The sequence below is a fragment of the Lepus europaeus genome, chromosome 14, assembly GCF_033115175.1.
Source record: "Lepus europaeus isolate LE1 chromosome 14, mLepTim1.pri, whole genome shotgun sequence".
Taxonomy (NCBI): domain Eukaryota; kingdom Metazoa; phylum Chordata; class Mammalia; order Lagomorpha; family Leporidae; genus Lepus; species Lepus europaeus.
Genome location: NC_084840.1, coordinates 91939917 through 91961145, shown reverse-complemented (window position 1 = coordinate 91961145; position 21229 = coordinate 91939917). Strand labels below are relative to the sequence as shown.

The following is a 21229-nucleotide window of genomic DNA, read 5'->3' as shown; positions in this document are numbered from 1 at the left end:
ACTAAAAAGTGTTATACAGAGCGAGCTTCAAGGTAGCACGTATTTGAAAAGTGTATTTGCAAAGAGCAGAAATAATGTCATACAACCAAGGATGGATACAGGAAGTTAGGGCCCAAATAATGTTTATAAGGGAGGTGAAAAATGAGAAGGACCTGAAGCTTCCAAAATGCTAAGGAGAGCAAGGAAGGGCAAGACTACCTGTTTGAAACTGATGGTGTCACAGTTGGTGATTAAAAATGCACAAAGGGAAATGTTTTAATGGGCCACTCATCTGTAGGGGATTTCTCAAGTATCTAATACGTATTAGTTATTAGTGGTAAAAGATAAAATTCACTGAGAGACCCAGCCCCTGCCTAGAGAGTTGTTTCATGGAGCAGAGTGATCCCTATTCAATTGTAACAGGTGAACACTGCGGACAACGACAGGTTTGCAGTATTCACTGCGTCTTGTTCCCTGTCCAGGGAGGACAAGTAATGGTGTACCTGAGACAAAAAAAAGGAGAGGACACCTGAGGCAGAAGGAACGGACAGCTTCGAGATTCAGAGAAAGGGTATGGACAAGGAGAGGGGCGCAACAGCAAGGTTTGGAAGACAATGGGGGAGTGAGGCTGTGAAGGGGCCTTCTAGAGCCTGGACTCAAATCCAAAGAAAACCAGGAACTACTAGATTTAGTGTTGATTTTCTATTCCAGAAAGTATGAAGTTCAAGAAGTAAAAGAGAGAACCAAAACCCTGGACAGAAAATCCATTGTACAAAAATACTTGGTCTCCTGGCTTATATATTTAAAAAAATAGAGTAGTCGTGGAAAATAAATCACTCATCTGTGAGGAGCAGTGGGGATTAGGAGAGACAGGCATATGTCATTCAATTTGTGTATTTTACCTTAGACCCCTTTTTGTAAAGTATAGACCAGAATCATTTAACAACTATCCTGAGAATGGTTCTAGAACAGATTATAAAAGTATTGTGTGTGTGTGCGCGCACACACGTGTGTGTGTGTGTGTATTAAACAAAGGGCTGGCATTGTGGAGTAGCAGGTAAAGCCAACTCCTGCAATGCTGGCAACCCATACTGATACCCATTAGAGTCCTGGCTGCTCCACTTCTGATCCAGCTCCCTGCTAATGAGCCCTGGAAAGCAGCAGAGGATAGTCCAAATGCTTGGGCCCCTGCACCCATGTGGGAGACCTGGATGAAGCCCTTGGCTCCTGGCTTCTATCTGGCCAAGCCCCAGCCATTGAGGCCATTTGGGGAGTGAATCATGTCCCTCTCTGTGTCTCTGCCTCTCTCTGTAACCATGCCTTTCAAATAAATAAATCAATCTTTCAATACACACACACACACACACACTGGCCAGCCTCCAGGATTCTGTTCCCTAAAAACAGAAGTTATGAAACTGGTCTCAATTCCATTTTTGATAGTATTATTATAAAGTGGTCTAGAAAAACTGGTTAACTGTAGTATATGTGAGTTTCTTTAATCTCCTTTAAATTCATCTGTGATGACATGGGTAAGTTGTACAATAGTTGGTCACATTTATTTAAAAGTGGTTGATTTGTGGGAAGCTACTGTGATACTGCTACTTCTGTCCTGGGCCCTACTCACCACACTTCCGGATGACAGCAGGGAAACGGACGTGCTAGATGACAGAATCACACCCTAGAGTGGATACCGCTGGGCTGACTCACCTGGGTGGCTTCATGATTACACCCCTTGCCAAACCTAACCATGCAAGGGCACCCAGAATCCTCTTACGCTGCTTTTTCTCTCAGTTCAGACCGAATCCCTCAAGAGATCCTACTGACTACTTGGAAAATAGCACCAGAATATTTCCAGTGCTACCGTCCTGATTCAAGCTGCCATCCTGCACTACTCAAACAGCCTCCTTAGTTGTCTCCCTGCCCCCACCCTCCCTCTCTCCACTGTATTCTCAAAGGAACGGCCTGTCATCCTTCTACAATGAAAATCAAATTCTACGACTTCTCTATGCCAACTCTTCCTGCACCCCTTATCCACTCAGCAGCGTGTGAAGCCTGGACGTGTTCTGATGGTCCACCCGTTCACGGCTCCTGAGTTTTATGTAACCTTTTTCTGTTTGTTGAGATGCAAATTTGGTAATTCTCAAGTCTGTGATAGCGGCATTTTGCAATTGTGTTAAATACCAAGATGTGGGCCTTCTCCCAAATCAACAGAGTCAAGCCAGCTAGTAAGATTCATTCTTGCCTTTCAGACCTTCGTGCTGACCGTAGGAGCTCGTACTGGCCATATACGGGGACACACAGGGTGCTGTCTGTGGAGGTGCTGGGGGCAAGTGTCCACGGGTGGGGCGTGTGGGGTATGCGGGAGGGTCTCTTGTTTCCCTTCCTCCACGCTCCTAGCTTACTCTGATATCCGAGAGTTCAGCCGTGCTGGTCTCCTCAGTGTTCTGGGTGGCATGACACAGACAGGAGTGGCCTGGGAAGCACCCCACAGGGCTGGGAGGCGAGGTGCTCACTTTGTGGCCAAGGGACCTCTCTTGGCACTGAGCTGTGCTGCTTCTGGGGAGAGGTGATGTGGGTGATGTGAAACTAACTCTTCTCCTTGCCCTCTTCAACACACTCCTTCCTGATGCTGCTCCTTTCCGCACCAGGGTGCCAGAACCTCTAAGCAACTCTAGTTTTCCACAGAGGAGTTAATTCTTGTCCATGAGGGACTCACAGAGTTGGTATTTCTGTGGGCGGACTAAGGGCTGGGGTCTCTTAGCCAGCTTGCTCACATCACTCCTATTATCCCCCTTGACATCTGCCGGGCTTCAGTCTGCAGCACGGTAGCCTTTATCAATTCTGAAAATTTCTCAGCCATTACTTCTTCAAATATTGCGGCTGCCATATTCTTCATTCACCCAGAACTAAGACATGTCTTAATTCTCTTAATCTCTTTTTCATATTCTTCTAGGTGTACCTTCCTGAGTTTCATTTAGTATAATTTTCTCTATCTTTCAATTCACTGATTCTTTCTTTAACTCTGTTTAATTCCTATTAAAGCTATTAAATCCATCCTGTGATTTTTCAGATTATGAGATTGACACGCTGCCTACTGCGCTAAGGAGGCAGATCATCCTGTGATTTTTAAATTCCCGTTATTCTGTTTTTTCAGTTGCAGAAGTTCCATTGGGTTCTTATTTTATTTTTTTTATTTTATTTATTTATTTTTGACAGGCAGAGTGGACAGTGAGAGAGAGACAGAGAGAAAGGTCTTCCTTTTGACTTTGGTTCACCCTCCAATGGCTGCCGCGGCTGGCGTGCTGCGGCCGGCGCACTGCACTGATCCATCCAATGGCAGGAGCCAGGTGCTTCTCCTGGTCTCCCATGGGGTGCAGGGCCCAAACACTTGGGCCATCCTCCACTGCCTTCCCGGGCCATAGCAGAGAGCTGGACTGGAAGAGGGGCAACCAGGACAGAATCCGGCGCCCCAACCGGGACTAGAACCTGGTGTGCCGGAGCTGCAAGGCAGAGGATTAGCCTAGTGAGCCGTGGCGCGGGCTCGATTGGGTTCTTATTAAAACCTCTTCATTTCCAGAGGAAAGAATGGGCCATCAAAGAAGGAGGTACCTTTCTCTGAAGGGAGGAGAGAACTTCCACTTTGACTATGATCTTGTCTAAATAAGATCGGAGTTGGCGAACTCAAAAGGCTTCCATAGCCTTGGCAACCCATGACAAGAGCCTAGTGTGATTACTGATGCCATAAACAAGAGTGTCAATTGCTAAATCAACAACAGGAGTCACTGCACACTTATTCCCCATGTGGGATCTCTGTCCTTAATGTGTTGTACTAGGTGAATTAATGGTATAACTAGTACTCAAACAGTACTTTATACTTTGTGTTTCTGTGTGGGTGCAAATTGTTGAAATCTTTACTTAGTATATACTAAATTTATTTTCTGTATATAAAAATAATTGAAAATGAATCTTGATGGATGGGATGGGAGAGGGAGCGGGAGATAGGATGGCTGCAGGTGGGAAGGAGGTTATGGGGGGAAAAAGCCACTGTAATCCAAAAGCTGTACTTTGGAAATTTATATTTATTAGATAAAAGTTAAAAAAAAAACCTGCTCATTGTAGTTTATTCTATCATATTCAGATAATTTCAGAATTGGCTGTTTCTTCTCTAATCATGACAGTCATTTTATAATAAATATCTAACTCTGGTCTTCATGGGTCAATTTCTGCTGCCTTTTCCCCCCCGATAATTGTCACATACATTGTTGTCTTCTAGAAAAAAATAGTCAGGAGATTTCTATAGTGCTAAAATGAAAGCATGTAGTTCCACAGATCTTGTATTTGCTTCTGCCTAGTGTCTATGGGTATTCCCAGCAGTGCCGCTTGAAGTCCAGGGTGGCCTGAGGTTTTACCAGGCTACCTGCAGTGTGAATTTGGGTTCACAATCATCAGGAGACAGCTGTGGTTACCACTGCTCACAGGCAGTCCTCGTGCCACTACCATCAAGGCAGGGGAACCCTGCTTCAGACTCTCGAGGATGGCAAGGACGATGGTTTGCTTGCAGTCCATTTGTTTTTCACTGAGATGCAATCTACACTGGCAGAAGCTCTGCTATTACACTCTTGGTGGTCATGGGCTTGGCTCTTCTCAGAAGCTGAAAAACATATCCTGTATGCTTGGGTGAGCAGACCACCTCAGGCCAGAGTCCTCCACTATCTTCTCTATTTGTTATTATGGGTTCCTGTCTTCACTTAAGTTTTGACATATTAATGCCTAACTACCTACTTACTTCCTTAAAACTGCTAAGTTTTTTTTTTTTTCTGTTATTTTAAATCTAGCATCAGAGTTATTTTCAGTGGGAAAGTCCAAATAATCACAACATTTTTCAGAAAGAGTCTCTTCATCGATGTTTCCTATCACTCCCTTCAGTTATCTTATTCTCCAGACAGATCATAACCTTCTTCTTAAATACGATGACTTTGGATTAATTACACAAAGGATAAATCTGGTCTACCAACAAGATATATACAAGAAGTCTGCTCCAAGGGTTTTGAGCTTAGTATTAAAGTTTAAACAAACAGCTCTGCCATCAATGAGTCGTAACACAAAAAGCAAAAGGAACTTTAGGTTCTGCTTCCTCTACCCTGGAAGTTGTATCAGTCCTTCCCTCCATGACCTTCCACACAGATATTCCGCCTCCCGTCCGTCTTTCAAACCCCTCCCTTCTAGTTCAGTCTGCTGCAGTGAGCAAACCCTCACCACTGGCCGAGTTACTGCGGCCTTCTTACGGAAGGCGCAATGCTCCTTCCTCTAAAACTTTTATTCTACACTGCGCCGGATGTTTCCCAGTCACAGAACAATGGCGCTCCCACATCTCCCAGGACACAAAGCACTTCCCATCCTCTCCCTTGCTTACTCCTCTTGTCTCCTTTTCTGTGAATGCTGCTTGCTCAAGACTGCAGCGTCCCACGTTCCCCTTCTGCTCTCTCTCCTCTGCCCAGTCAACCTCTGTTGGGCACACAGATGTCAAACCAGCGTCGTTTCACTGGAGATCCTTTGGGACAGACATGTAGCATGCCGTTAAGTTGCTCCTTGTCATGCCTACATTCCAGAAGTTCTGCTGTTGATTCCAGATCCTGCTGCTGCGCACTCTGGGAGGCAGCAGTAATGGACCCAGGGGTGGGGTCCACGTCACCCAGGTGGGAGACACAGGTTGACTTCCTGGATCCTGGTTTCAGCCTGACCTAGCCCTGGCTGTTGCAGGCATTTGTTGAGTGAATCAATGGATGATAGATCTCTCTCTCTCTCCTTTTCAAATAAATAAAAATTAACTAACCTGCTTTTCAAATCAAGCAAATAATTTTAAATTGACTTTTATTTATTTGAAAGGCAGAGAAAGAGAGACACAGACAGAGAGAGAATGAGAACTAACCGATTTTCCATCCGCTGGTTCACTCCTCAAATGCCTCCAAGAGGCAGTGCTGGGCCAGGTCAGACACCCAGATGCCATCTGGTATGTAGAGTAGGGTCCCAGATACTGGAGCTGTCACCTACTGTCCCAAGGGTGCCCATAGCAGGAAGTGGGAACTTGAGCCCAGGCACTCTGACAGGGGATGTGGGCATCCCAAGTAATGTCTTAACTACAGTGCCACACATCACCCATCCCTAAGTCAAAACTTAAAAACAATTTTTTTAGGACTTCTTCCCTTGTCTGATTTGGATGTGCTTTTTTAATGCGTTCACATTAAATTTACATCTACATCCAACTACAATGTATTTGCAGCCTATTTATCAATCTCCCCCAAAAGCCGCAAGCTTTTCCGGCAGAGACAGCCTGATCCCAGTAGTATCCCCAATCCTTCAGAGCTTGCTGAATAGAAATGAATAAAGCTACGGGATGTGAGGGCTGACCACACGAGTTCAGAAGTCCCTTGTTAATTAGGGTATCTGTCACACTGCAGAATCTTACGTCAGTTCGCCCATGACTATCTGACTTCTTATATGTTCCTCTTCGCCTCTGCTGATGGCCATGTTTCTGATCCCCAAATTTATCTTATTAGATGCCACTTTCACATTGTCTTTCTATACCACTGATGCTTAAATATCTTGGCAAGACAGGCTAAGTAATAAACTAAGTAATTGCAGTTTATTAGGAAAAGCAGAAGGAAGAGATTTGAGAGGCAGAATAAAAGTATACTACCATTTTTCCATCTTACAGATGAGGAAGTAAGTTAAACATCTGGTATTTGCTCACTAAAAGGGTGTTAACGAGAAGGTCTCTACTTTCACTACTCCTTCCACTAAACCAGGCTTTACTTGAGTGAAAGTAAAGGTTTGTAGCAAGTGAAAGAACCACATTATTTACAGGATTCTGACATATGTATACAGAGGCTAGTGAGCACTGAAAATAAGTCGTGCAGCCATTATGGAAGCCAGTACAGGTAGTCCTCAGAAAACTAAAAACAGACCTACTATACGACCCAGCTATTCCGCTCCTGGGAATATATCCAAAGGAAATGAGATCAGCATGTGGAAGAGTTACTTGCTCTGCCATGTTTCCAGCAGCTCGATTCACAACAGCTAAGACGACTGGATACAGGAAATCTGATATAAAAATATGATGGAATACTACTCAGCCATAAAAAGAATGACATCCTGACATGCACAACAAAATAGATGCAACTGGAGATCATTATGGCCAGAGAAATAAACCACACTCAGAAAGACAAGAATCACATGAATTCTCTTACTTGTGGGAGTTAAAATATTTTTTGTTTGTTTGTTTGTTTTTTGACAGGCAGAGTGGACAGTGAGAGAGAGAGACAGAGAGAAAGGTCTTCCTTCCGTTGGTTCACTCCCTAATGGCCGCCATGGCTGGCACTGTGCCGATCCAAAGCCAGGAGCCAGGTGCTTCTCCTGGTCTCCCATGTGGGTGCAGGGCCCAAGCACTTGGGCCATCCTCCATTGCCCTCCCGGGCCACAGCAGAGAGCTGGACTGGAAGAGAAACAACAGGGACTAGAACCTGGTGCCCATATGGGATGTCAGTGCCGCAGGCGGAGGATTAACCAAGTGAGCCATGGCGCCAGCCCCTAATAAAATGTTTTTTAAAAAGAAAAGATTCTCATGCTTCATCTGTATTTGGAACTTTTGACACTGAATTGTATTATAGTTTGACTATTTCAAAATACAATTTGTTTGCCTCTAAGTTGTTTCATTTTTAACATTTTATTTCGGCAACATTTGAAGTTTATAAAAATAAAATTATAAGGTAGTAATACAAATAATTTCCATATACCCCAAATTCCTCCCAGCATCTAGAAATCAACATCCTACATTTAGATTGATTTTTTTTTTAATTTTAGCTCCCAAATATAAGAGAAAATATAGGGTATTTGTCTTTCTGTTTCTGCTTATTTCACTTGACATGATGTCCTCAAGTTCCACCCGTTTTGCTGCAAATGGCAAGGCTTTGTTTGTTTGTTTCTAACAGCTGAATGGTGTTCACTGTGCACGTATACCACATTTTCTTTATTAATTCATTAGATGATGGACAGTTTGGTTGATGACATATTTTGGCTATTGTGAACAATGCTGCTATGAACAAGGTACAGCAGGCATTTAAGAACTGGGCAGTCCTTCGAAGAAGAAAGACAAATGGCTAGCAAATACATGAAAAAAAAAAGTTTAGTATCAGGGAGATGCAGACCAAAGCCACACTTGTCAGAACAGCTATTATGAGAAAGAGAATAACAAATGCTGGTGAGGTGTGGAGAAGGGGGAACTCCTATATACTGCTGCTGGGAATGCTGAATTAGTACAGTCCCTGTGGAAAGCAGTATGAAGACTTCCATAAAAACTAGAAATGGAACTGCCCTATGATCCAATAATTCCACTACTGGGCATACACCCAAAAGACATGAACTCATCGTACCTAAGCAGATTCTTCATTTGGAGTCACAATATGAAATCAATTAATCAACAACATATGGAAAGTTCAATCTTGCTTAGAAAAATCCACCAGAATTCAGGGTATTATACTGAGTACAATACAAACGGTCCACACAGCTTGACTATTCACTCTTCTTCAGAATCTCCCCTTTAGTATGCAGATGAACACCTAACATTAACACAAAATTTACTGTTCAACTTCTCATGCAATTTCTCTTTTCAGTCACTATTTTACAAAACAGGACCAAGAGAGTAGGCAAGGACAAAGAGCGAGCGTTACCGTCTTCCTCCCAGCAGTTCTGAGAAGCGCCCTCTCTCTCCCCGCGTCCCGGCCGCGCCGTGGGCTCTGCCGGCAGCTCGTCCTCCGGCGCACCGCCTTCACAGTCCGCCGCATCCACAATGCTCTCTTCTTCCACAATATGGAGTTTGTCTTCATCGTCTGAATCTGAATTCGTTTCCACCACAGTATTGTAGTTTGTAACTGTAATACACGCAAGAAACGAACAATCAAAACTAGCATGAAGTCAGTCCCGACCCCTAAGAAAAACAGGCTTTCGACAATACTGGGAAGATGCAGTTCAGTCTTCTGGACAACACGCATGGCAGCACTTCAGATACTGGGCGAGAATGGTGATGAGTCATGGCAGCTGCACTTCGCGAACAACTGCCTCATGTGCAAGCGTTTAAGTACGAACTCACTCAATTCTTAGAACAACCTTATAACAGCTGTGTACACCAGAGGTCGACCACCTCCTTCTCATACTCGTATGTTAGAGATGTGGAAACTAACACAGGGAGAGGGTAATTCTAAGAAGTGGCAGTGTCGAGACTGGAACCCCAGCAGCCTGACCCCAGTCTGTTCTTAAACACATCAAACATTGTCTCCAACCATCATGAATGTACTGTATACAACACTGTTTATGCACATGTAGGCCTTCAGATCTGGACACCATCTTTCCCAATACAACAGACCATATCATCCCACTTACTACAAGCAAAGTATTTTCAAGTTCTGAGGCCCAGGCATCTCATGTTACTCTCACTTTAGAAAGAATCAATCAATTCAGCCAAATTCCTATGCAATAAAGGCAGCATTTAAGTAATGTTTCTAACTTCTGAAAAAAACTGACACTCAGAAGTATTCCAATGGACAAACTTTCCACAACTTCTAATGACTCTCAATGAAATTTTTAATATTCATTCACTTATTTGAAACATGGAGTTACAGAGAGAAGGAGAAACAGAGAGATCTTCCATCTGCTAGTTCACTCCCCAAATGGCTGCAACGGCCAGGACTGTACCAGATCGGAGCCAGGAGCCAGGAGCTTCTTCTAGGTCTCTTATGTGGGGGTGCAGAGGCCCAGGGATTTGGGCCATCTTCCGCTGCTTTCCCAGGCACGTTAGCTGGGAGAGCCTGATTGGAAGTGGAGCAGCTGGGACTCAAACCAGCACCCAAATAGGATGCTGGTGCTGCAGGTCACAGCTTAACCTGCTGTGCCACAGCACTGGCCCCTCTTAATGAAATTTAACACCAGCATTATTACACAGATATATAATTATCCTAACGAGTCCATAGTTCACAGACCATGAATAATAATAGTTGAGAATAAAATTCTTTAAAGCAAATGACCGACTACCGTAATCGATGTTTTCATGCAGGGTCTTTATAATAATTGTTATAAAGGTATAAATAGTAGTTAATTGGGCACTTAACTGGTCACTGGACTACCCCTCTCAACTATTTGCAGAGTGGTTCCCCTTTGCTAAGACTGAGGATGGGAGAACAGGAAGCCTGCCTGGCTTCGTCGGGATAACTAATCAATAATCACTTTTACTTATTCTTTTCATTGCTTCTTCGAATTTTCCAACCATTCTTAAATCATCTAAATGCTAAAATGATATGCATACTTGCAATCTGTACACACACAAACGCACATGTGCACACGCATATACAGACACACACATGTGAGAACATGAAGGAAGCAATAAGGTCAATACTGTGGGTAATCAGGGAAAGGTGAGAACAAAGAACCAGACAGCTTTCATTGACCTAGGGAAGAGCGTCTCCCAGAGAACGTAAATTATCACCATGCTCGTGTCAGGGATTCCTCCACACCCCGTGTTGTTGAAAAGCATCATTGGGTGGGGTCATTAATCCTTTAACATGAGCATGTTGTCCAGATATTTTCTCAAGAGAAAACCATTTTCTGTCTTATTTTACGACAAAAGTGATACATGTTTGCTGTAGAGGGAGCGTGGATAATGATCACCAAAACACAATTAGACAGAAATGCTGGGCCCCAGGGTCCTGTGGCATCGTTCACAATGAAGCATCAGACACCACAGGAAGAACTACACAGAGGTGCTCTTGGGCTTCGAATGTCAGGGAAGGGAAACGCTAATTACCTGATGTGCTTACATGTGTTGAAAACTACACTGTCCTCCACTAAACTGTATTCGTATTACATGTTCATCAAAAAAATTTAAAAAATTTAAATCCAGACAAAGCCTATAAAATAAGCAAAGGAACTTTTTCTTCCCCAATTTGCCCTGTGAAGGTAAAAATGATAGTAAGATTTATTATTTCAGTACACCAGGTAGACATGCTACTAACATTTTACAAAGCTCATCCTGCTTAACTATAACACAAAACTTGACTTATATATTTATATGTATCTTATATTTAATACAAATCATTTATTTCCTGTATGTAATTTAGCATATGAATATTTAAAAACAAACATATGATCATATCCTCCTCTTTGGCCAATTTTTTCCACCGTGTAAGGTATCTGGGAAACATTTCTATTTAAGAAGATTTCCCATTTTCTTTTGAATGGCTATATGGCATTCCATTCTAGTATACAAATATAATGTAGTCAATAGTCTATTGATAAAATTTAGTCTGTTTGCAGTGGTAAGCAAAAACAACAATGTCAGAGAGTAGGTTTTCTTCTAAATATATCTCTGGCCATTCCTTAAACAAATTTGTAGTGGTGGAATTGCTAAGTCAAAGGGAAAACTTACTGAGCAGACATTGTCAAATTGGCCTCCAAAATATTTGTTAATGTTTCCACAAGTAATATCTGATGAGATCTGTTCAATATGTCTATATAATAAAGAAAAAACCTCTTTCATATAGTAAAAGGAAAATACATATCAGGATGGAAACATGGGGAATTAATTCCTTGTATTCTAGCCAAACTATAAGCTGAGTGAACTCTGGGGTAGGGGGCCTGAATCTCAGTGGTTTGTCCACAGCTGACCATAAGCGTTGCATGACAGGCCTTTAACTGGTAACAAGATGCAAGTCCGCAGGTACCACTCACTCGCTCACTCACTTCTATTTGGTATGGAGACTCTGGTTAATGTTGCATAATGCTGTTAACTTGCAAGTCTTATTTATTAGTGCCCTACTATATAACTTGCTAAACTCTCTTAAAGTTGGCACTTACATACTGTAAGCTGAAATTAGAATATGGTTAGCATGTATGGGGGATCAATCAATTCTACACTTTCAACCACACATGGTTTGGCTCACTGCAAAGCTCTAACTATGCTTGGGCATAGTGAAACTCCACGCATGGACAGCTGAAACTCCAGCCATCTTGAGAAAGGCACCACTGTTTCCAAGGTCACGGTGTTATGTCGGTGCTATGTTTTAACTTTTAATGATGTAATGCTGTTTAGTGTTATTAGTGTCACTTTTGTTAGTTATAGGTTGTGGTTAACCCTAGGTAGTATATCTAACACATTTACATTTAAAGCATTTTGGGGCTAAAAAAAAAAAACCAAACAAACTGCAGTCAACCAGCCCAGGTAAAAAGAACTCAAAATGGAAAGGAGAAGTCATCTGATAATTTGCAGGGTTAGAGTGAACTTTTGCATGCAATATTACTCCAGCAAAGGGGAGTTTATGCTGTCCACGAATACTGTACCCAGCAGTCCTGCAGCTATTTTCTGACTTTTGATACAACTGACAGATAACATTAACTTACTATCTCTAGTTTACTGTGTAATGAAGGAATGGGATGCAATAATATACATATTTAATATAATAGATGAGTGATTTAAGTATGTGTGTATTAACTCATTTTAAGTTTTTAAAAAATAGGCAACAATGATGCTTTCAGAGTGCTCAAGTTTTTAATAAACAGTAATGGTCCAGCAGATCTGGGGGGAAGGTGTTTTAGTCCCTCTCTAGGTAAAATCTTTCCTAATCCAGATTTCCCATTACACTGAACAACAACCATACAATCTTTGCTATGTTTTAAAAAACAGAATGATTACGAACTTTATCCCTGCAAAAGGATTTGTGGTTTTTAACGTCTTCAGCAACGAGCTACTGACAGAATGAAAAGCGACAGGCAAAGTAGGGTAAAGGGCCACCCTTGCTTACAGAATCTGAGTTCCCATTTCCCGTCTCTTGTTACAGCAGATTCACCAAGGACTCTCAGGCTATGTCTTGGGCACTTCCCTAGTTCGTTTTCTGGCTTTTCTACAAACCTCCTATAATATGCCCTAACAAGAGTCCCTCCTCCTGAATCACAACCCCCTTCCTTCCTGCCTTATCAGGACTCCCGTTCACTCAGTGGGCTGATTTCAGCTGGTTTCAGCACAACTCACAATCAGAGAAATTAAACAGCCAAAAGAGCCAAGTCCTCAACAGATCAAACCAGACTCCGTCCCGGAGATGGCGGCTCTTCCCGCCGTGTAAGGAAAAGTACATGGACTAAAATAATTCACACCACGCTATCAACAATCAGGATTTCCTTCAGAGGTAAATGTACTTTTATAAAATGGTGCTTTTTAATTTATATGAACCGGCCGGCGCTGTGGCTTAACAGGCTAATCCTCCACCTTGCGGCGCCGGCACACCGGGTTCTAGTCCCGGTTGGGGCGCCAGATTCTATCCCGGTTGCCCCTCTTCCAGGCCAGCTCTCTGCTATGGCCCGGGAAGGCAGTGGAGGATGGCCCAAGTCCTTAGGCCCTGCACCCGCATGGGAGACCAGGAGAAGCACCTGGCTCCTGGCTTCAGATCAGCGCAGTGTGCTGGCCGCAGCGGCCATTGGAGGGTGAACCAACGGCCAAAAGGAAGACCTTTCTCTCTGTCTCTCTCTCCCTCACTATCCACTCTGCCTGTCAAAAAAATAATAATAATAATTTATATGAACCGTTACTTATGGAACATGGGCAGTATGACAGAAACACAAGTATGAATACAGAATCAAAAATACAAAAGCAGAAACTATTCAGTCAAAAAGTAGAGATGCCATGTTGTTGATAAATCTTTGAAAACCTAATCTTTAAAATCAATAAAACAGACAATTATTAGCATACTCAGTTCTGGAGAAAACTCAGAAGCACTAAAATACTAAATACTCAATACTAAAATATAAGTGGAATCAAAGTAACTCTGACTTTAAAAGAATTTGAGATATCATATACTATCTTTCACAAATCTAAGCAAATAAAATTAATCTAGATGAAAATTCTTTCTAGTAAAATGTAAACACTATATTTATCGTTTTATGGAACACTAAAATTGTAGAAGATATAGTGAAGTGTCAGACAGATCGTGGAATAAATTTAGGAAGATATAAAACAGTTTAACCACTGAAAACTGCCAGGTGTTTTCCCAGGCGAATTTCCTCAGATCTTCCAAGGACTGGTGACTCTGGTACTTTTTAAAGAGAGGAGAAAATGAAGAGTCTAGATTCCTTCTATGAACTCAGAATAACGGCAGACTAAAACCTGAGAAAGCGCACACACACACGTGTGCACCTCCTGCCCCCACAGCCCCACCCACAAGCTCAGTCTATTTATCAAAAACTGAGGCGAAAGTCCTAAATAAGATATTAAACACATCTATGCATCGTGTCTGGCACAGCGGTAAGTCACTGCCTGGCATGCCCGTATCTGGTACTGGAGTGCCTGGTTTGAGTCCCAGCTCCTCCCCTCTGAGTCCTACTTCCTGTTCATGTGCACTCTGGGAGGCAGCAGGGACAGTTCAAGGGCTGAGGTCCCTGACACCCACAGGAGGGATCTGATAGAATTCCAGGGCTGAGGTCCCTAACACCCACAGGAGGGAACTGCACAGAATTCCAGGGCTGAGGTCCCTAACACCCACAGGAGGGATCTGATAGAATTCCAGGGCTGAGGTCCCTGACACCCACAGGAGGGATCTGATAGAATTCCAGGGCTGAGGTCCCTGACACCCACAGGAGGGATCTGCACAGAATTCCAGGGCTGAGGTCCCTGACACCCACAGGAGGGATCTGATAGAATTCCAGGGCTGAGGTCCCTGACACCCACAGGAGGGATCTGCACAGAATTCCAGGGCTGAGGTCCCTGACACCCACAGGAGGGATCTGCACAGAATTCCAGGGCTGAGGTCCCTGACACCCACAGGAGGGATCTGCACAGAATTCCAGGGCTGAGGTCCCTGACACCCACAGGAGGGATCTGATAGAATTCCAGGGCTGAGGTCCCTGACACCCACAGGAGGGATCTGATAGAATTCCAGGGCTGAGGTCCCTGACACCCACAGGAGGGATCTGATAGAATTCCAGGGCTGAGGTCCCTGACACCCACAGGAGGGATCTGATAGAATTCCAGGGCTGAGGTCCCTGACACCCACAGGAGGGATCTGATAGAATTCCAGGGCTGAGGTCCCTGACACCCACAGGAGGGATCTGATAGAATTCCAGGGCTGAGGTCCCTGACACCCACAGGAGGGATCTGCACAGAATTCCAGGGCTGAGGTCCCTAACACCCACAGGAGGGATCTGCACAGAATTCCAGGGCTGAGGTCCCTGACACCCACAGGAGGGATCTGATAGAATTCCAGGGCTGAGGTCCCTGACACCCACAGGAGGGATCTGATAGAATTCCAGGGCTGAGGTCCCTGACACCCACAGGAGGGATCTGATAGAATTCCAGGGCTGAGGTCCCTGACACCCACAGGAGGGATCTGATAGAATTCCAGGGCTGAGGTCCCTGACACCCACAGGAGGGATCTGATAGAATTCCAGGGCTGAGGTCCCTAACACCCACAGGAGGGATCTGCACAGAATTCCAGGGCTGAGGTCCCTGACACCCACAGGAGGGATCTGATAGAATTCCAGGGCTGAGGTCCCTGACACCCACAGGAGGGATCTGATAGAATTCCAGGGCTGAGGTCCCTAACACCCACAGGAGTGATCTGCACAGAATTCCAGGGCTGAGGTCCCTGACACCCACAGGAGGGATCTGCACAGAATTCCAGGGCTGAGGTCCCTGACACCCACAGGAGGGATCTGATAGAATTCCAGGGCTGAGGTCCCTAACACCCACAGGAGGGAACTGCACAGAATTCCAGGGCTGAGGTCCCTGACACCCACAGGAGGGATCTGCACAGAATTCCAGGGCTGAGGTCCCTGACACCCACAGGAGGGATCTGATAGAATTCCAGGGCTGAGGTCCCTGACACCCACAGGAGGGATCTGCACAGAATTCCAGGGCTGAGGTCCCTGACACCCACAGGAGGGATCTGATAGAATTCCAGGGCTGAGGTCCCTAACACCCACAGGAGGGATCTGCACAGAATTCCAGGGCTGAGGTCCCTGACACCCACAGGAGGGATCTGATAGAATTCCAGGGCTGAGGTCCCTAACACCCACAGGAGGGATCTGATAGAATTCCAGGGCTGAGGTCCCTGACACCCACAGGAGGGATCTGATAGAATTCCAGGGCTGAGGTCCCTGACACCCACAGGAGGGATCTGCACAGAATTCCAGGGCTGAGGTCCCTGACACCCACAGGAGGGATCTGATAGAATTCCAGGGCTGAGGTCCCTGACACCCACAGGAGGGATCTGATAGAATTCCAGGGCTGAGGTCCCTAACACCCACAGGAGGGATCTGATAGAATTCCAGGGCTGAGGTCCCTGACACCCACAGGAGGGATCTGCACAGAATTCCAGGGCTGAGGTCCCTGACACCCACAGGAGGGATCTGCACAGAATTCCAGGGCTGAGGTCCCTGACACCCACAGGAGGGAACTGCACAGAATTCCAGGGCTGAGGTCCCTAACACCCACAGGAGGGATCTGATAGAATTCCAGGGCTGAGGTCCCTGACACCCACAGGAGGGATCTGATAGAATTCCAGGGCTGAGGTCCCTGACACCCACAGGAGGGATCTGCATAGAATTCCAGGGCTGAGGTCCCTGACACCCACAGGAGGGATCTGCACAGAATTCCAGGGCTGAGGTCCCTGACACCCACAGGAGGGATCTGCACAGAATTCCAGGGCTGAGGTCCCTGACACCCACAGGAGGGATCTGCACAGAATTCCAGGGCTGAGGTCCCTGACACCCACAGGAGGGATCTGCACAGAATTCCAGGGCTGAGGTCCCTGACACCCACAGGAGGGATCTGCACAGAATTCCAGGGCTGAGGTCCCTGACACCCACAGGAGGGATCTGCACAGAATTCCAGGGCTGAGGTCCCTGACACCCACAGGAGGGATCTGATAGAATTCCAGGGCTGAGGTCCCTAACACCCACAGGAGGGAACTGCACAGAATTCCAGGGCTGAGGTCCCTGACACCCACAGGAGGGATCTGCACAGAATTCCAGGGCTGAGGTCCCTGACACCCACAGGAGGGATCTGATAGAATTCCAGGGCTGAGGTCCCTGACACCCACAGGAGGGATCTGCACAGAATTCCAGGGCTGAGGTCCCTGACACCCACAGGAGGGATCTGATAGAATTCCAGGGCTGAGGTCCCTAACACCCACAGGAGGGATCTGCACAGAATTCCAGGGCTGAGGTCCCTGACACCCACAGGAGGGATCTGATAGAATTCCAGGGCTGAGGTCCCTAACACCCACAGGAGGGATCTGATAGAATTCCAGGGCTGAGGTCCCTGACACCCACAGGAGGGATCTGATAGAATTCCAGGGCTGAGGTCCCTGACACCCACAGGAGGGATCTGCACAGAATTCCAGGGCTGAGGTCCCTGACACCCACAGGAGGGATCTGATAGAATTCCAGGGCTGAGGTCCCTGACACCCACAGGAGGGATCTGATAGAATTCCAGGGCTGAGGTCCCTAACACCCACAGGAGGGATCTGCACAGAATTCCAGGGCTGAGGTCCCTGACACCCACAGGAGGGATCTGATAGAATTCCAGGGCTGAGGTCCCTAACACCCACAGGAGGGATCTGATAGAATTCCAGGGCTGAGGTCCCTGACACCCACAGGAGGGATCTGATAGAATTCCAGGGCTGAGGTCCCTGACACCCACAGGAGGGATCTGCACAGAATTCCAGGGCTGAGGTCCCTGACACCCACAGGAGGGATCTGATAGAATTCCAGGGCTGAGGTCCCTGACACCCACAGGAGGGATCTGATAGAATTCCAGGGCTGAGGTCCCTAACACCCACAGGAGGGATCTGATAGAATTCCAGGGCTGAGGTCCCTGACACCCACAGGAGGGATCTGCACAGAATTCCAGGGCTGAGGTCCCTGACACCCACAGGAGGGATCTGCACAGAATTCCAGGGCTGAGGTCCCTGACACCCACAGGAGGGAACTGCACAGAATTCCAGGGCTGAGGTCCCTAACACCCACAGGAGGGATCTGATAGAATTCCAGGGCTGAGGTCCCTGACACCCACAGGAGGGATCTGCATAGAATTCCAGGGCTGAGGTCCCTGACACCCACAGGAGGGATCTGCACAGAATTCCAGGGCTGAGGTCCCTGACACCCACAGGAGGGATCTGCACAGAATTCCAGGGCTGAGGTCCTTGACACCCACAGGAGGGATCTGCACAGAATTCCAGGGCTGAGGTCCCTGACACCCACAGGAGGGATCTGATAGAATTCCAGGGCTGAGGTCCCTGACACCCACAGGAGGGATCTGATAGAATTCCAGGGCTGAGGTCCCTAACACCCACAGGAGGGATCTGATAGAATTCCAGGGCTGAGGTCCCTGACACCCACAGGAGGGATCTGCACAGAATTCCAGGGCTGAGGTCCCTGACACCCACAGGAGGGATCTGATAGAATTCCAGGGCTGAGGTCCCTGACACCCACAGGAGGGATCTGATAGAATTCCAGGGCTGAGGTCCCTGACACCCACAGGAGGGATCTGATAGAATTCCAGGGCTGAGGTCCCTGACACCCACAGGAGGGATCTGATAGAATTCCAGGGCTGAGGTCCCTGACACCCACAGGAGGGATCTGCATAGAATTCCAGGGCTGAGGTCCCTGACACCCACAGGAGGGATCTGCACAGAATTCCAGGGCTGAGGTCCCTGACACCCACAGGAGGGATCTGCACAGAATTCCAGGGCTGAGGTCCCTGACACCCACAGGAGGGATCTGCACAGAATTCCAGGGCTGAGGTCCCTGACACCCACAGGAGGGATCTGCACAGAATTCCAGGGCTGAGGTCCCTGACACCCACAGGAGGGATCTGCACAGAATTCCAGGGCTGAGGTCCCTGACACCCACAGGAGGGATCTGCACAGAATTCCAGGGCTGAGGTCCCTGACACCCACAGGAGGGATCTGCTCAGAATTCCAGGGCTGAGGTCCCTGACACCCACAGGAGGGATCTGCACAGAATTCCAGGGCTGAGGTCCCTGACACCCACAGGAGGGATCTGATAGAATTCCAGGGCTGAGGTCCCTGACACCCACAGGAGGGATCTGCACAGAATTCCAGGGCTGAGGTCCCTGACACCCACAGGAGGGATCTGCACAGAATTCCAGGGCTGAGGTCCCTAACACCCACAGGAGGGATCTGATAGAATTCCAGGGCTGAGGTCCCTAACACCCACAGGAGGGAACTGCACAGAATTCCAGGGCTGAGGTCCCTAACACCCACAGGAGGGATCTGCACAGAATTCCAGGGCTGAGGTCCTTGACACCCACAGGAGGGATCTGCATAGAATTCCAGGGCTGAGGTCCCTGACACCCACAGGAGGGATCTGCACAGAATTCCAGGGCTGAGGTCCCTGACACCCACAGGAGGGATCTGCACAGAATTCCAGGGCTGAGGTCCCTGACACCCACAGGAGGGATCTGATAGAATTCCAGGGCTGAGGTCCCTAACACCCACAGGAGGGATCTGATAGAATTCCAGGGCTGAGGTCCCTAACACCCACAGGAGGGAACTGCACAGAATTCCAGGGCTGAGGTCCCTAACACCCACAGGAGGGATCTGATAGAATTCCAGGGCTGAGGTCCCTGACACCCACAGGAGGGAACTGCACAGAATTCCAGGGCTGAGGTCCCTAACACCCACAGGAGGGATCTGCATAGAATTCCAGGGCTGAGGTCCCTGACACCCACAGGAGGGATCTGATAGAATTCCAGGGCTGAGGTCCCTGACACCCACAGGAGGGATCTGATAGAATTCCAGGGCTGAGGTCCCTGACACCCACAGGAGGAAACTGCACAGAATTCCAGGGCTGAGGTCCCTGACACCCACAGGAGGGAACTGCACAGAATTCCAGGGCTGAGGTCCCTGACACCCACAGGAGGGAACTGCACAGAATTCCAGGGCTGAGGTCCCTGACACCCACAGGAGGGATCTGATAGAATTCCAGGGCTGAGGTCCCTGACACCCACAGGAGGGAACTGCACAGAATTCCAGGGCTGAGGTCCCTGACACCCACAGGAGGGATCTGCACAGAATTCCAGGGCTGAGGTCCCTGACACCCACAGGAGGGATCTGCACAGAATTCCAGGGCTGAGGTCCCTGACACCCACAGGAGGGATCTGATAGAATTCCAGGGCTGAGGTCCCTAACACCCACAGGAGGGATCTGATAGAATTCCAGGGCTGAGGTCCCTAACACCCACAGGAGGGAACTGCACAGAATTCCAGGGCTGAGGTCCCTAACACCCACAGGAGGGATCTGATAGAATTCCAGGGCTGAGGTCCCTGACACCCACAGGAGGGAACTGCACAGAATTCCAGGGCTGAGGTCCCTAACACCCACAGGAGGGATCTGCATAGAATTCCAGGGCTGAGGTCCCTGACACCCACAGGAGGGATCTGCACAGAATTCCAGGGCTGAGGTCCCTGACACCCACAGGAGGGATCTGATAGAATTCCAGGGCTGAGGTCCCTGACACCCACAGGAGGGAACTGCACAGAATTCCAGGGCTGAGGTCCCTAACACCCACAGGAGGGATCTGCATAGAATTCCAGGGCTGAGGTCCCTGACACCCACAGGAGGGATCTGCATAGAATTCCAGGGCTGAGGTCCCTGACACCCACAGGAGGGATCTGCACAGAATTCCAGGGCTGAGGTCCCTGACACCCACAGGAGGGATCTGCACAGAATTCCAGGGCTGAGGTCCCTGACACCCACAGGAGGGAACTGCACAGAATTCCAGGGCTGAGGTCCCTGACACCCACAGGAGGGATCTGCACAGAATTCCAGGGCTGAGGTCCCTGACACCCACAGGAGGGATCTGCACAGAATTCCAGGGCTGAGGTCCCTGACACCCACAGGAGGGATCTGCACAGAATTCCAGGGCTGAGGTCCCTGACACCCACAGGAGGGATCTGCACAGAATTCCAGGGCTGAGGTCCCTGACACCCACAGGAGGGATCTGCACAGAATTCCAGGGCTGAGGTCCCTGACACCCACAGGAGGGATCTGATAGAATTCCAGGGCTGAGGTCCCTGACACCCACAGGAGGGATCTGATAGAATTCCAGGGCTGAGGTCCCTGACACCCACAGGAGGGATCTGATAGAATTCCAGGGCTGAGGTCCCTGACACCCACAGGAGGGATCTGATAGA

The 21229-nt window shown here is 47.4% G+C and overlaps 1 protein-coding gene across 3 annotated transcripts in view; it reads right to left on the bottom strand.

Annotated features, from left to right (window-relative positions):
- ZEB1 (zinc finger E-box binding homeobox 1) overlaps positions 1-21229 on the bottom strand; it is a 199663-nt gene that overhangs the window by 55533 nt on the left and 122901 nt on the right. For all 3 annotated transcript variants that reach the window (XM_062211130.1, XM_062211131.1, XM_062211132.1), the window contains exon 2: positions 8706-8906. In XM_062211130.1, the coding sequence (XP_062067114.1) occupies positions 8706-8906 (201 nt within the window). The remainder of the gene's footprint in view (positions 1-8705; positions 8907-21229) is intronic.